Genomic DNA, 13,744 nt, shown 5'->3' with positions numbered 1-13,744 from the left:
CCATTGGGTAAAAGCTGCAAGACTTTAGGAGTGTGGGACCCTTGTCCCCCACAACTCTTAAAGGCGCAGGCAGATGTTCGGTCGATCAGGTGTAGCGCCTCGGAGCGGCAGGCCAAGGCTAGGGCGCTGCACTAAGTGGACACCACGCCTCTTCGCGCTGAGGGGCGGGGCGAATGATGGGCGGGGCGGGAATGGCGCACCGCCCCGTTCAGAGCCAGAGTGCGGAGGGGGCGGGGCCTTGTGGGGGCGGGGCCACGCGGCCGGCGATGTCCCGCCTCTTCCGGCCCACCGCGCTGCCTCCGCGTGTGACAGACGCTCTAGGGGCTGAGACTGTTTTAACTCCTGGGCTTGGCGACCAGAGAGGGGCCATGGCGGCGGAGGTGTTGCCGAGCGCGAAGTGGCTGTACTGTGGGGAGCCCGACGAAAGCCAGAGAGCTGTCCTGGGTAAAGACTGCGGAGCTGGAGCAGAGCCCCCCATGACTCCCCTTTCCGTCTCGGTACCTTCAGAGCCCTCCCGCCGGCCCCTTTCCCAGCTGGGCCAAGACTCTTCCCCCAAACCCCCACTCCCTACCCTCCATCCACTGCCCCCCATCCCCTGCCTTAGTGCGCACCGCTTCTTGGGTGTCGGCCAGAGCTCCTCCGTCATCCCACCATCTTTCTGTTTCCACCTTATACCTGGATGAGGACATCCCAGTCAGCGCCCTCCCCAGGGATTTACTCAGGATTTTGCCATGCTCTCATTCACGAGGTCTTAGAACTGCTGCATTTCCTCATCTCCACTGGGCAGGGATACCCCCTGTTTCTCTAGGTCTGGACGAGGCCGCCTCAGTCTGCCCCTTCCCCTAGTTATTCCTCATGTCGCAGCCCCTCCACACTCCCCTCACCTCCCCATCCCCTCTCCCCCGTGGACCAGGGGCTCCTTCAGTCCCACTTCCGGTCGGGACTTTGCCATCCTCACCCTCCCATCACTCCTTCCCACGCACAGCCCAGTTCCTCCTCCCCATTCTGCAGCGAGATTCTTTCTGATCGCATCTCATTCTTGGGCTGTGACCTTACAGTTCAGTTCTCCAATGGGAAGCTGCAGAATCCAGATAACATGCGCTTCAGCTTGTACAAGAACAAGGACTCCACCAATCCCAGGAAGAAGAGCCAGCGGATCCTGGTGAGTGCTGCAGTGGCCAATAGCCTCCACTCTGCAGGCCTCCATAGGCCTCCTGGGTGTGGTGGATGTGGGAGTGAGTGAGAGGAGAAAGGGGGGAGATAGCAACGGTGCCTTTAAAGAACTCTTCTGAGCCTCAGCAGGTTGGGGTGTGGGGACAGGCTCCACTCAGTTTTGTACTTTTGGTGAACTGATGGCCTTTCATTCATAAGTTCCTTCAGCAGCATTTATTGAGCACCTTCTGTGGCCCTGTGCCCTAAGCTGCTAGGGAAACAGCTAAATCAGACCTGGCCCCACTCTGTGGGTTTCTCAACCCTGGCGATATTGACATGTTGACCCAGGTAATTCTTTGTTGTGGGGGCAGCCCTGTGCATCACAGGATGTTTAGTAACTTCCCTGGCCTCTACCCACTGTATGTCAATAGCACCTCGTAGTTGTGACAACCAGAATGTCAGACATTCCCAGATGCCCCTGGAAGGGGGATTTCCTTGGGTTGAGAGCCACTGCTCTAGAGAGTTCTTTGAGATTTTACCACGCATGGTATAGAGAACTCTAGAGAGGTGAGAACTGGATGCGAGAGGCACTCATGCAAGTAGACAAAGCTCAGGGCCCGAGGGAGGGAAGGCACAAGGCAGAGTCTAAGTCTCTGCTGGCCAGAATGTCTTCCTGGGGAGGGTCCATGGAGCTGAGCTCTGAAGGATGGAGGAGGGTTTGACAGCTGAGGCTTAGTATTCCAGGTGAAGAGGATAACAAGAACGGACATAGAGAAACAGCAAATCTTGGCTGTATTTGAGGAGTGAATCGGCCATTTCCATGGTCCTACTAGTAAGAGCATATAAGGAGCAATCGTGGGGGAGGTGGGCAAATAGGTTTAAGAAGGGCTTGGACTTCCAACCCTGGAGGTTGCCTGCAGGATCATTTGATTGCATGTCTGTGAGTGAGGGGAGCCCAAGGCCTCTCTCCCAAGTCCTGTGGTGCAGATTCCCCAAGAACTTTTCAGACCAACTAGAAACCAGCACTGCCTGGGGCTTCCTTTTCTAGATTCCTCTTGTCTTTCCCTCACAGGCACCCAGATTTACTGAGCGATGGTGGGGCTCGATCGTCTCTCAGAGGGTCTCTAGTTCTAATCCACTGTTTGGACTCTAAAGCTTTTGGCAAATGTGGGAAAGAGGTAAGATGCTTAATACCTTTCAACATTGGTTGTAATGGAGCTTCTCTCTGCATTTTAGGCAGCTGAAACAGACAGACTTTCCTACGTGGGAACCAATTTTGGGACTGGAGCACTCAAATGCAACACTCTGTGCAGGTAGGGACAGGGGATGGGGCAGCTGGAAGGGGAGAGGAGTGACAGTGGCCCTGGCACTGTGGTTCTCAGCCTTTAAGGACAGTGGGAGGTCTAGAGAGGTTTACCAAGTTTCTGTGTTCCCAGACCCAGGGGCCCTCACACCAGCATGTAGACGTTCTTTTATTTATTTATTTATTTGGGTTTTTTTTTTATGTAGCCGTTCTTGAAAAGAAAGTTGACTTGCATTTGTTGAATTTCCTAAAAACCTCATTTATTTGTAGTATTCTTAAATTTTTTAAAAAAATTATGATATAATTGACATATTAGTTTCAGGTATACAACATAATGATTAGATATGTATATAATGAAATGGTCACTTAAATAAGTCTAGTTAACATCCATTCACCACACATAGTTACAAATTTTTTTTCTTGTGATGAGAACTTTTAAGATTTATTCTCTTAACTTTCAAATATATAATACAGTATTAACTACAGTCACCATACTGTACATTACTTCCCCAGGACGTATTTATAATCTTGTTTCCAAAAGGCAGCTGTCTTAGCTAATACGGAATGTATGATGATTATTGCCAAAAATTTGCTTTAGGACTAACTATAGGGAAAGGATTTGGTAGTGTCAAAGGCTCTGGGGTTTCTGTCTAGCACTGCCTGCTGCTGATTGGCTGACTTTGGGCAACTTTGCCCTTCATTGGTCCCAAATCTCTCCCTGCCCCATGCTCCCCACTCCCCTACAATGACGATTGCCCAGCCTGAACAGTCTATAACTGGCTGGGACTGGCATAAAGCAGAGTGTCCCTGTGACGGTACACAGCAGTAAATCACAAACAAGGCCCTTTCAGAGCCCCACTGAACCACCCTGGTAGAAGTCAGGTTAATGAGTATACGCTTAAAACTGTTAACACTGCATCATCCCTGTACAAAGATTCTCTAGTTCAGACTGGTCTGCTTCCCACAGTCACCAAGGCTTTACCTGTCTTTGCCTCCATAAAATTTATGTGTGCTGTAAATTCTAGTGTAATTCTGCATTCTTACATCCCAAAAGGGCTTGCCACTGCAGCAGTGAGCCCAAATGTGATCAGCTACCAGAATCGCCTGTTGCTTTTCCCCCCCAGAACCACATCATGAACCCTCCCCATGCAGAGAATGGCTGCTCAGGGGATTATTGTTTCTTCTGAGCAAGTGGTGCATTCCTCAGGTGTACTGGGGCAGAAAGAATGTTGAGAACTTTTAAGCAGCGAAAGGGAAGTTGTATAAACAATACCATTTGAATAACCCATTGTCACTGGTATTATTCCTTCTTTACTCAGACACTTTGTGGGAATTTTGAACAAGACCTCTGGCCAAATGGAAGTATATGATGCTGAATTATTCAACATGCAGCCACTGTTTTCAGGTAGGTCCCAATCAGGGCTCAAAGAAATGCTGCATGCTTTAGGTTTGCTGGATGCGTTGGTTTGAGTTTTTTATTTTAAAACACATTTTATAGTTATTTTTAAAAGGGTGCCTTTCTGTTCGTTTTGTTTTTTATTTGAACAAGATTTGGTTATCCTTATTGGAGGATATTTTTTCCATTGATTTTTAGAGAGAGTGGAAGGGAAGGAGGGAAGGGAGCGAGGGGGAGAGAGATACATTGATTGGTTGCCAAACACACGTGCCCCAGTTGGGGATTGAACCTGCAATCTAGGTATGTGCCCTGACCGGAATTGAGCCGGCAACTTTTTGGATGATGCTCTTGAGTCCCAAAGCCCATCTGTGAGTTTCCTAGGGGACCATAGTCTCTAGGTTAAGAATTCCTTGTTTTGCAAACAACTGTAACTATATTTAAAATATCCAAATGCTCTTCTTTTAAGGATGCAAAGAAACTTATTCATTGTTGATTAAACAAATCTTTATTTTGTAAGTAAGAAATTGTAAATATTGGTTTGTTATATCCAGCATATTGACCTGGGGCAAGCCATTTAATTTGGAGGCCTAATTTTTCCTTATTGAAGAGGCTGGACCAAATGGCCCCTTCATTTGACTCCTTAATTCTCCAAATTTCCTAAGTGTATACTAAAGCTATATACTAAATGTTTAGTATACACTCATGTTAAGCTCTGGGAAGTCCTGGAGTAAAGAAATCTGTTTTTCTTAGATGAACTGTTAAACAAATGAATACCAAGCACTATTGCTATCTGTAGGCCTTTCAGTTTGCTTTTCCCCCCTGTTTTTGTTTGTTTTGTGTTTTGATAGATGAATCAGTGGAGAGTGAATTGACACCAGAGAGTGAGAGCAAAACTTTTAGAGATAAGGTAAGTGTGATGGAACTGAGACGTGGGACGTTAAGTAAGTTCCTTCTAAGCCCTGGGTAAGGATTTCTCCATCCGTAAAATGAGCTGGCTGAACACAGGGTTCCCTTGCTGCTCCCAGCTCATTCATTCTGGGGTTGTCTGGACAGTGTTATACCTGCACAAGCCTCAATAGCCTCATAGGGAGCAGTCCACCTATATGGAGTAGCTATACATGGCTCTGTACCAATGTTTTGAACTGGTTCTCTGGGCTGATAGAGGTGTAGCATAACACATGTTGTTTAAGATGTAATACAAGTTTCAGAGAATATTGATTGTAGCCTGGATATTTTCATATTAATACAAAGTAAACTTTAGGATTTTCAATGTAGAATGTTCCTAAAAAGCTCATCTCACCCCAAGATGGCAAATTGATTGCATCTGCAGTGCTGCCTGGAGCACTGTATTGAGAAGGGGTGTGAGGCTATCTTCTGGCTCAGAGGGAAAGAGTGAGTGCTCTGTTAGCAATAGCTGTTATGGGTGTAGGGTTAGAAAAATGTTAAACTGCATGCCACAGATTTATCAACCCTAATTCTAGTCAAGTCTTTACATTAAAATAAATAAATAAATATATATATATATATATATATATATATATATATTGAATTTTAGAGAGGAAAGGAGAGAAAGAGAGAGAAACATTGATGTGAAAGAGAAACAGCAATTGGCTGCCTTCAGTACAAAGCCCAACTAGGAATAGAACCCACAACCTGAATATGTGCTCTGACTGGGCATCAAACCAGTGACCTTTCAGTGCATGGTGCCTGGGGCGGTGCTCAACCAACTGAGCCACACTGGCCAGGGCAAGTCTTTACATTTTACAGATGAAGGCTGTTTTTTTTTTTTTTTTTTTTTTTTTAAATATATTTTATTGATTTTTTACAGAGAGGAAGGGAGAGAGATAGAGAGCTAGAAACATTGATGAGAGAGAAACATCGACCAGCTGCCTCCCGCACATCTCCCACTGGGGATGTGCCCGCAACCCAGGTACATGCCCTTGACCGGAATCGAACCTGGGACCCTTCAGTCCGCAGGCCAACGCTCTATCCACTGAGCCAAACCGGTTGCGGCCAGATGAAGGCTGTTGATTTGAATATGGCCCATTCCTATTTACTAGTACAAAGCAAGTTCTTCAGATCTGTTGATATCATTTGATTCTTATAACAGCTATAATTCAGCCCAATTTATAGGCTCAGAGAGGCTGACAGTTTCCGATAGTCACTTAGCTACAAGGAGCAGTGCCTAGCCTGACCCCAGTGATCAAATTTGTCTCTTGCACAGATGGACTCTTGCATTGAAGCCTTCGGTACCACCAAACAGAAGCGGGCTCTGAACTCCAGGAGAATGAACAGAGTTGGCAATGAATCTTTGAATCGTGCAGTAGCTAAAGCCGCAGAGAGTATTATTGATACAAAGGGTGTGACCGGTAAGCATCTGGAACTTGGGGTAAGAATCTGCTCACAGAGACAGTTTTCTCTTCTCTTGAGATCTTTTACCCGCCCCAGTAGGTGGAAATGATGGGGGTTAGGGCTGGATTTCTTCCTGTCTCTCGCTGAGGGCCATTGCAGGAACCAACTCAGGAGGTACTAAGAAACATCTGACGTGGCCTGCTCTCGGTGAGCTTACAGTCCTGGAGAGGAGACAGGCCAGGGAATGGGTATGTGCACATTCTTCCTTGGTGCCGGGGTTACAGCCTGCAGGGCACAGAGGAGAGAGAGGGCTTCAAGTCTGTATTGGTCAGTAAGGCTGGTGTGATGATGAACTGAGCCACTGGAGACAGTGTTTCACTTTGGGGTCAGTGGGTTTTTTTCTACTAAATTCCTTAGAAGCTTGAATATATAATTGTATTATTTTAAAAATATATTTATTGTTCAAATACATTATACGAACATACGAGAAAGTTTACATAAGAGCAGTTTTTCTATTAAAATGGAATTTCAGTAATTTGGGGGAAATCTTTCCATACCCTATAATAATAGAAATATTTTCCATGTTTTTGTTCATACTTTCATAATTTTATTTTTGCGTCTAAAGCTTAATGAAGAATACTTTTTTGGGGCATATGGTATAGACCTAATTTTATGTTTTCCAAATGATTAGCTAGTCCCCAACTCCGTCCTTTCTTTGCAAAATCGAATTTAAGGCTGTTCGCCTGCAACGCTCCCGGAGCTATGGAAGCATCGAGCTCCCTGCTGCCGGCCCTCCGCCTGCCACCACCATGCCCTAAATTAAAAGTCAAGTTTTTTTTGTTTTTTTTTTTTTTTTTAAATATATTTTATTGATTTTTTACAGAGAGGAAGGGAGAGGGATAGAGAGTTAGAAACATCGATGAGAGAGAAACATCGACCAGCTGCCTCCTGCACACTCCCTACTGGGGATGTGCCCGCAACCAAGGTACATGCCCTTGACTGGAATCGAACCTGGGGCCCTTCAGCCTGCAGGCCGACGCTCTATCCGCTGAGCCAAACCGGTTAGGGCTAAAAGTCAAGTTTATCATTTGCCACATTCTGAGTTGTGTTTTGTCCCAGCATTCCAGCGGGCTCTCGATTATAGTGGCCTCCTCATCTGTTTATTGTCTGACAGGGCAAATTCATCCTCCCCACCTCCTTATTTTTCACAAATGTCTTAGTTGCTGGAGCAGGCTTTTTCTTCCAGGCAATCTTAAAGATTCTTTTGTCAAGTTCCTTCAAAATACAATTAGGATTAATATGGGGAGAATCAACATCTTTACAATATTCTATTTTCTCATCCAGGAATAAAGAAATATGTCCCTCTGTTCATTCAAAGACATATTTTAACGTCTAAGTAAATTTTTGAATATTTTTGTTCAGTTTACTTTCAGCTATTTAAGGACATTTAAAAAGAAAAATAATTCACCTATTTTCTCATCATTCTACCAGAATAACTGTTACAATTTTCCTGTTTTCCTCTCTGTCTTTGTCTATATACATACTTAATTTTTACATGGTTATTTCTGTGTGGTAGTTACAGTTTTAGAATTTGACTTTTTAAAATAATATGTAGAGATATTTTCTGGAAGTTAAGCCATCAAAGGCTATTGTTTTACTATCCCTCACTTTTAGTTTCTCATGTTGTATTATAAATATTAGCTCACCTCTCTCCTGACTGTCCTGCAAGTTACTTGAGGGGACACCACGTGGATGCACCTTCTCTAGGGCCCAGTTCGGTTTGTGTCATGAGTGGACATCGTGGTGCTGGAGCTGTCAGCCTGATGGGAGATCTGGCCTCATTGGCGGGAGCATTCAGATTAGAGGTTTCTGGGCTGGTTATGATCCTGTGTGCACAGGTTGCAGAGTGTGTTGGGGGATCTGATGCTTAACAGGGTGATACTCACACTGACTCTTCCTTTATTGAAAAGCTCTGGTCAATGATGCCCTCCACGATACCTTGCAAGACGACTCCCTCTGCCTTCCTCCCTGCCACGCGGATGCAGCCAAGCCTGAAGACGTGTATAAATTTGAAGACCGTATCCTTCTTCTGGTGGAAATGCTATCTTATTTCACAAGTTAGAGTGTGCGCACGTGATGGCACAGCCAGGCTCTCTGAGGGGTCAGTGGTCCCATGTCACTCACAGAAGCTACATCCTGACCTTTGCAGTTGCCCAGTGCTGTTGCTGGGAAGTCAGCTATGCTTCCTGACTAGCTGAGGGTCCTGCTCCAAATCAGCTTCTCAGCCCCTGGGGTTCAGACCCATTCCTCAGCAAAATGCCAAACATCCACAGCTCAGCCCTGTGGGGATCACTCTGAATAGTCCAAATATGACTTTAAGTCAGCCAATGCCCAAAGTCTAGGGCAGACTGGTTTTGTAAAAGGAAGGATTGAAATGTAAAATTCCCTACTTGTGGGTCCAATGAGATGGAAAATGCTTACAGTGGCTGTGTGATGAGAAGGCAGGAAAGCCCAGACAGGGAATGAGGTCTGGGCTGGGAGCCTGGAGAGCTGAGTCCCTGAGCTCTGCCCGAGTGCTGTGTGATCTTCCCCTCTCTGAGCCTCAGCTTTCCCACCACTAAAATGAGGCCTCTAGCAGACGATCTAGCTCGTTAGATGTTTCCATCTTGTTCAGATTGTGCTCTTGACCAGTAACTGGTTCTTTCCCCTGCGGAGTATGAAGCTCTTCGGAGCCCATCTGAAGCTTTCAGAAATGTCACATCAGAAGAAATACTGAAGATGATCGAAGAGAACAGGTATTCCGACTTGGGCGGATGGAGTGTCTGAGGGAGTAATGTTGGGACACAGCAGTAGTCAGACATGAAGCAGCCCTTTGGGTATCAGTCATTGAGGATCACTGTGTGTTCAGCATTTGAACATGAATGAGCCAGTGTTTTCGAGAATGTTTGGGCTTCTAGACCGGTAGTCCCAAGGCTGTGGATGGCATTCAAGGGAGAGAGTTGGCCTCTGAGTGCATGGAACCTGTGGCTGCGCAGAGGGTGGCGAAGCCTTATCGTTGGGCTGGGAGCTCGAGATGGACTGTATCCCCCAATGTTATGCTTGGCATTGATTGTCTCTGGGGAGCCCAAGTGCTGGCCTGAGAGTATATGTGAGGAGTACCAGGTGTGAGGGGTGAATGGCTCCTGACAGAGCCGGTCTTACAGCACACATTCTCCCCTTCCCCTCCCTTGTTTTAGCCACTGCTCCTTTGTCATAGAAGCGTTGAAGTCCTTGCCATCAAGTGAGGAGAGCCGAGACCGCCAGGCCCGATGCATATGGTTTCTGGACACACTCATCAAGTTTCGAGCACAGAAAGTGATTAAGCGGAAAAGTGAGTCCACGTTAGACATTTGATTTTAGTTATTTCCAGTTCGTTATTTGCCTATAATTCTTAGACCAGAAGAAAATGGTAATGTGGGTCGGGTGTTTATTTTTAACGGTGTCACAGTGTTCCTATTGGTACAACTGACATGCTGAGAGGACTCTGCAGGCTCTTCATCTCCACATGGGGACAGGATAGGTTATGTGATTGTTCAGAACTGACATTCACTTCTGTTCTGCATGAGGCAAAATATACTATAGTATCAAGTGAAATTATAAGGGACTGTTAGACAAATATCAGTCAAAGAGGGTGAAAAGTTGGCCTTGCTCATGAAGGCTTATGATGGTTTGTGTTGTGTCAGCTTATTTCTGACTAGGAGAGGAGAGAAATGTACCTGTAACCCCAGTGTCCCCTACGGCTAGAGCCATGGCTGCCACATCCACCCATCCAGAGTAGGAAAGGCAGTGGGAGGCACCTGGGGTTTTAGGTACAAGGCGTGTGCAGTTTTATTTCTGGGATTGGGCATCGGAAAGTCTGTTTTTTGGTACTTGGTTAATTCTTATGCTCACGTTCCAATCTCCCCTGCTTTCCCTCTCCCTGGGCTTTCCCTACCATCTACTTTGTTTACATTTTATGAATTCTGTGTCTTTAGGCATCATTTTTCTTTCTTGTTGTCGCCCCTTCACAAAGGTCTCTCGGGCAGTTTCATTTGACAGGAGCATATTTTCATTGGAAAGTGGCCATTTTGTTTTGGGGGCCCTGCTTCTCTTGCCACATGGCTTTGTTAGTGACACTGGCGAATTGTTGGCTTCTTCTCCCAGCTCATGGAGGACATGTGGCCTGAAGGTCCTGACAGAAAATGATCCAACTCTTTTGTGTTGTAGGTGCCCTGGGACCTGGAGTTCCACACATCATCGCCACCAAACTGCTGAAGCACTTCACCTGCGTGACCTACAACAATGGCAGGTCAGGGGGGTGACCTATATGGCTTCTGCCAGCAAAGGAGAGAGCAGATTGGGGGGGTGGGGAGAGTGGGGAGAGTGGTGAGTAGGAGCTTGGGTGAAGGCCACATCCACAGAGCTACTGTGCTGAGGAGAGCACTGCCATTTGGGGTGGTCCTGGGGTCAAGTAGGTTTAGTAGACACTATACAGCACGTGCCCTCCTCCCCTCGGAGAGGTTCACTTCCCCGGGGGATGTCCAGCAACAGAGACTAACTTCACTTGACACACTCCTTTCAGGGAACCCTTCTTAATGTCCCACAGAACTGGTGTTCTGTGGAAAGGCAGTGTTGCAGGAGAGGATAGGCCTATGTGGTGATTTTGGGAAGGATCCCCAAGCAATGCACCTGGGTTTCCTTCCGTCAGTTTGCTTGGAACGTGTTTCCTGCTCTGAGTGTGCTTGGAAGAATCATCAGCAACTGCGTGTGGCTGACTACTTTCCTGGCAGCTCTGCTGAGCAGGCAGGCAGACGCCAGGGTCTCTCACTGTGCTTGGGGTGGGAGGTGTGGCCTTCTCTGTCCCCCTTGGAGGGAGCACTGGGATTGGCTCACTGTTCTCTTGGGCACCTTGAAGGACAAGGAGTCACTTGAATTCATTTCTTCTCCCCAAGATGGGGAAGACATTAAGTACCTATGGGAACGGGTCTGGATGGTTTTATTTTGCTTTTGGAGAAATCATCTTCGAGTTTAATTTTTGGTCTCTTTTATTGTCACTGATTTTGCAGTTTACGCAACTTAATTTCCGATTCCATGAAGGCAAAGATCATTGCGTATGTGATCGTACTCGCCTTGCATATAAACGACTTCCAGATTGACCTGACATTGTTACAGAGGGACCTGAAGCTCAGTGAGAAAAGGTGAGCACACAGAATGGAAAGCTCGGTGGGGTGCCTTGCTGTATTCCTAGTGCTGCCGGAAAGCATGGGGCTCCATCAGGAGAACTGGGGACATGTAGTAGGGAAAAGACTTGGGATAGAGGACAGTTGTCAGTGAATGAATGACTGTAATAGATGAGGTCACACAACCCAGAAGGGGAATTGTTGGGCTTCAGACCTGAGCCTTCCCACGGCATTCTGTCCCTGTGTAACCAGGCAGCCTCCGGTCTCCAAATACCTTTCTCTGGGAGATTCTGTATGGTCCTGAGGGTGGAACCCAGGGGTGGAAGTTACAAGAACCCAATTTCATCTTAGCAAAAAGACCTTTCTCAGAGTCAGATGGAGGGGCTGCCAGGTGGTGGGGCCGCGGTTTGGCAGGGATGTCACACTGGGGCTGCCCTTACTGGACTGGGAGAGTTGGCAGAGATGACCTTTCAGAAGGGATTCAGACTGAGTAGGAGCAGAATTCCCAGGATTCCGAATGATGGAACCTGTAGGGGCATCTGACCCCCAAGGACCCTGATGTTCAGGAGAGCCTGTAAACGCCTGCCTGGGCCTAGCAGTCCATAGAGGGATTATCCCGAGGGCTGTCCACCGGTGTTGCATTCTCACCGGCAGTGATGGTGCAAATCAGAAGGTACTTAGGGGCTGTTTCAGCACACTTCTAGCAAGTGTTCAATCCTGGTTGTAGGCAGTAAACCAAGTTTATTAATAGGAGCGAGATAGAGAACCTGGGTTGTAATCACCTATAAAGTATTTTCTAACGGCCACACATGAAAATGAAATTGTCCGTTTGAAGGCTCTCAGGGGATCTCATCTGCCTCTCGTGGGGGTCACTTTGGGGATCTGTCTTCATAGCCTGGAGCACCAGTCCGCCGCTCCCCTGCCCCCCTCCCTGAGCAGTGACATTGAGGAGACTCCGTTTGTTTTGTGTGTGTTCCTCAGGATGCTCGAGATAGCAAAGGCCATGAGGCTGAAGATCTCTAAGCGAAAGGTGTCTCTGGCAGCCGGCGGGGAGGAGGAGCACAGACTGGGTACTCTGTGCATCCCGTTGCCTCCAGCCCAGACCTTGGACCGCCAGTCAAAGCGGAGGAGACTCACGTAGAGGTGTGCTTTCCAGACAGAAGCTTGGCCACATAACAGCCACTTCCTCTGTTCATTTCCATTTTCATTTTTTAAAAGGGGGAAAAGAAGCCTTGCTCTGGCATGGGTATGAAGCCACAAGCCAGCCTCTCAGTCATGCTTGTCTTAAGCAAAAACATAAAGTGACCATCATATTGGACTGTGTCTCCCTCCTTCAGTGTAGCTGTGATTATAAATGGCAGATGGTTCTTGCATTGTTTCACATGTGGCGATGTGGGAGGTGGGGCTTGGGAAGCCAGAGCCAAAAGATCTCACAGAAAACAAATTGTACCACATGATCTTAAGAAGAAAGGAGTTGAATACATGGGTAAGCTGTAAAGTTGTTAAAGGGGTGCAGGAGTGGGAATCAGGAGGTTGCCCTCAGAAGTGCTCAGTTCAGAACACACTGCTGGGTTGCCATCCAGGCATCAGTAAACCACTCTGCCCCTCAACTGCTTGAATTCATGAAGCTGTGACTGGACCCCGAGTTCAGCCACCCATGCTTTTAATACCCACATTTCCACCCCCTTGCTGGTCAGCACAAGTAACCAAAAGATCAAGAAGCTGGTTTCCATGTTGCTTCCTTCTGTGAGTGCTTATGTAGGAACCTAATTTGCATCCAGAATCCTAGCAGCAAGGGAGTCTTGGAAATAGGTTTCAGCTCTCCAGCTTCTAGTTACAGAAAGGCATACCTGAAGGAGACGGGAATAGATTCTGACTGCCAACAGCCTGTCTGCCATGGGGGAGATGGAGAAGCTAGTGTCCTGAGGGGTGCTATGAGGAATGGGAATGTGATATGGAGGCTTGGGCATGTGGCTAACATGCAGGCTCTTCTGGGAGCAGCTAAGGTTTGTGGTGCCCAGTGCTGGGGAGCGAGGAGCAGTGAAGGAAGGAAGACAGAATTCATCTCTGAAAATGAGAAAGGGGGAAGCCTATGCAGCAGCTGGGCCATCCATCAGGGAAGATGGTGGAAATGAGTCTTAGGTGACTCACTTGACAGGTGGTCCTTGTATTTCTTCGAGCTCTGGGATGCTGTTACGAGAGCCCCTTCTGGAGCGAGGCCATGCCGACAGTGTGTATTTTTCATGCTCTTCTCCGGTTTGTCTCATTCGCGTCTGATCCTAGGCAGTGGGCATTTGTAGCATATGTTGTCTCCTGCAGAGGTGTGAGCAGGCAATCTAAGTG

At 47.2% G+C, this 13,744-nt stretch overlaps 1 protein-coding gene across 4 annotated transcripts in view; it reads left to right on the top strand.

Annotated features, from left to right (window-relative positions):
* Positions 1–306: 306 nt before the first annotated feature.
* POLR1E (RNA polymerase I subunit E) overlaps positions 307–13,744 on the top strand; it is a 22,520-nt gene continuing 9,082 nt past the window's right edge. For 3 of the 4 annotated variants that reach the window (XR_011473394.1, XM_070431164.1, XM_070431163.1), the window contains exons 1-12: positions 307–444; positions 1,059–1,162; positions 2,389–2,465; positions 3,775–3,860; positions 4,700–4,758; positions 6,076–6,220; positions 8,174–8,281; positions 8,902–8,998; positions 9,440–9,573; positions 10,449–10,530; positions 11,288–11,419; positions 12,383–12,544. Coding sequence is in view for 3 of the 4 variants with exons in the window: in XM_070431164.1 (XP_070287265.1) it covers positions 369–444; positions 1,059–1,162; positions 2,389–2,465; positions 3,775–3,860; positions 4,700–4,758; positions 6,076–6,220; positions 8,174–8,281; positions 8,902–8,998; positions 9,440–9,573; positions 10,449–10,530; positions 11,288–11,419; positions 12,383–12,542 (1,260 nt within the window). In the remaining variant the exon portion in view is untranslated. Of the gene's footprint in view, positions 445–1,058; positions 1,163–2,388; positions 2,466–3,774; positions 3,861–4,699; positions 4,759–6,075; positions 6,221–8,173; positions 8,282–8,901; positions 8,999–9,439; positions 9,574–10,448; positions 10,531–11,287; positions 11,420–12,382; positions 12,720–13,744 lie in introns of those variants that run through there. The other variant, XM_070431162.1, reaches the window with a different exon arrangement.

This window comes from Myotis yumanensis, unplaced genomic scaffold (genome assembly GCF_028538775.1).
Source record: "Myotis yumanensis isolate MYYU_CA2020_CCGP unplaced genomic scaffold, mMyoYum1.0.hap1 SCAF_12, whole genome shotgun sequence".
Taxonomy (NCBI): domain Eukaryota; kingdom Metazoa; phylum Chordata; class Mammalia; order Chiroptera; family Vespertilionidae; genus Myotis; species Myotis yumanensis.
This window is presented reverse-complemented; position numbering and strand designations above follow the sequence as displayed.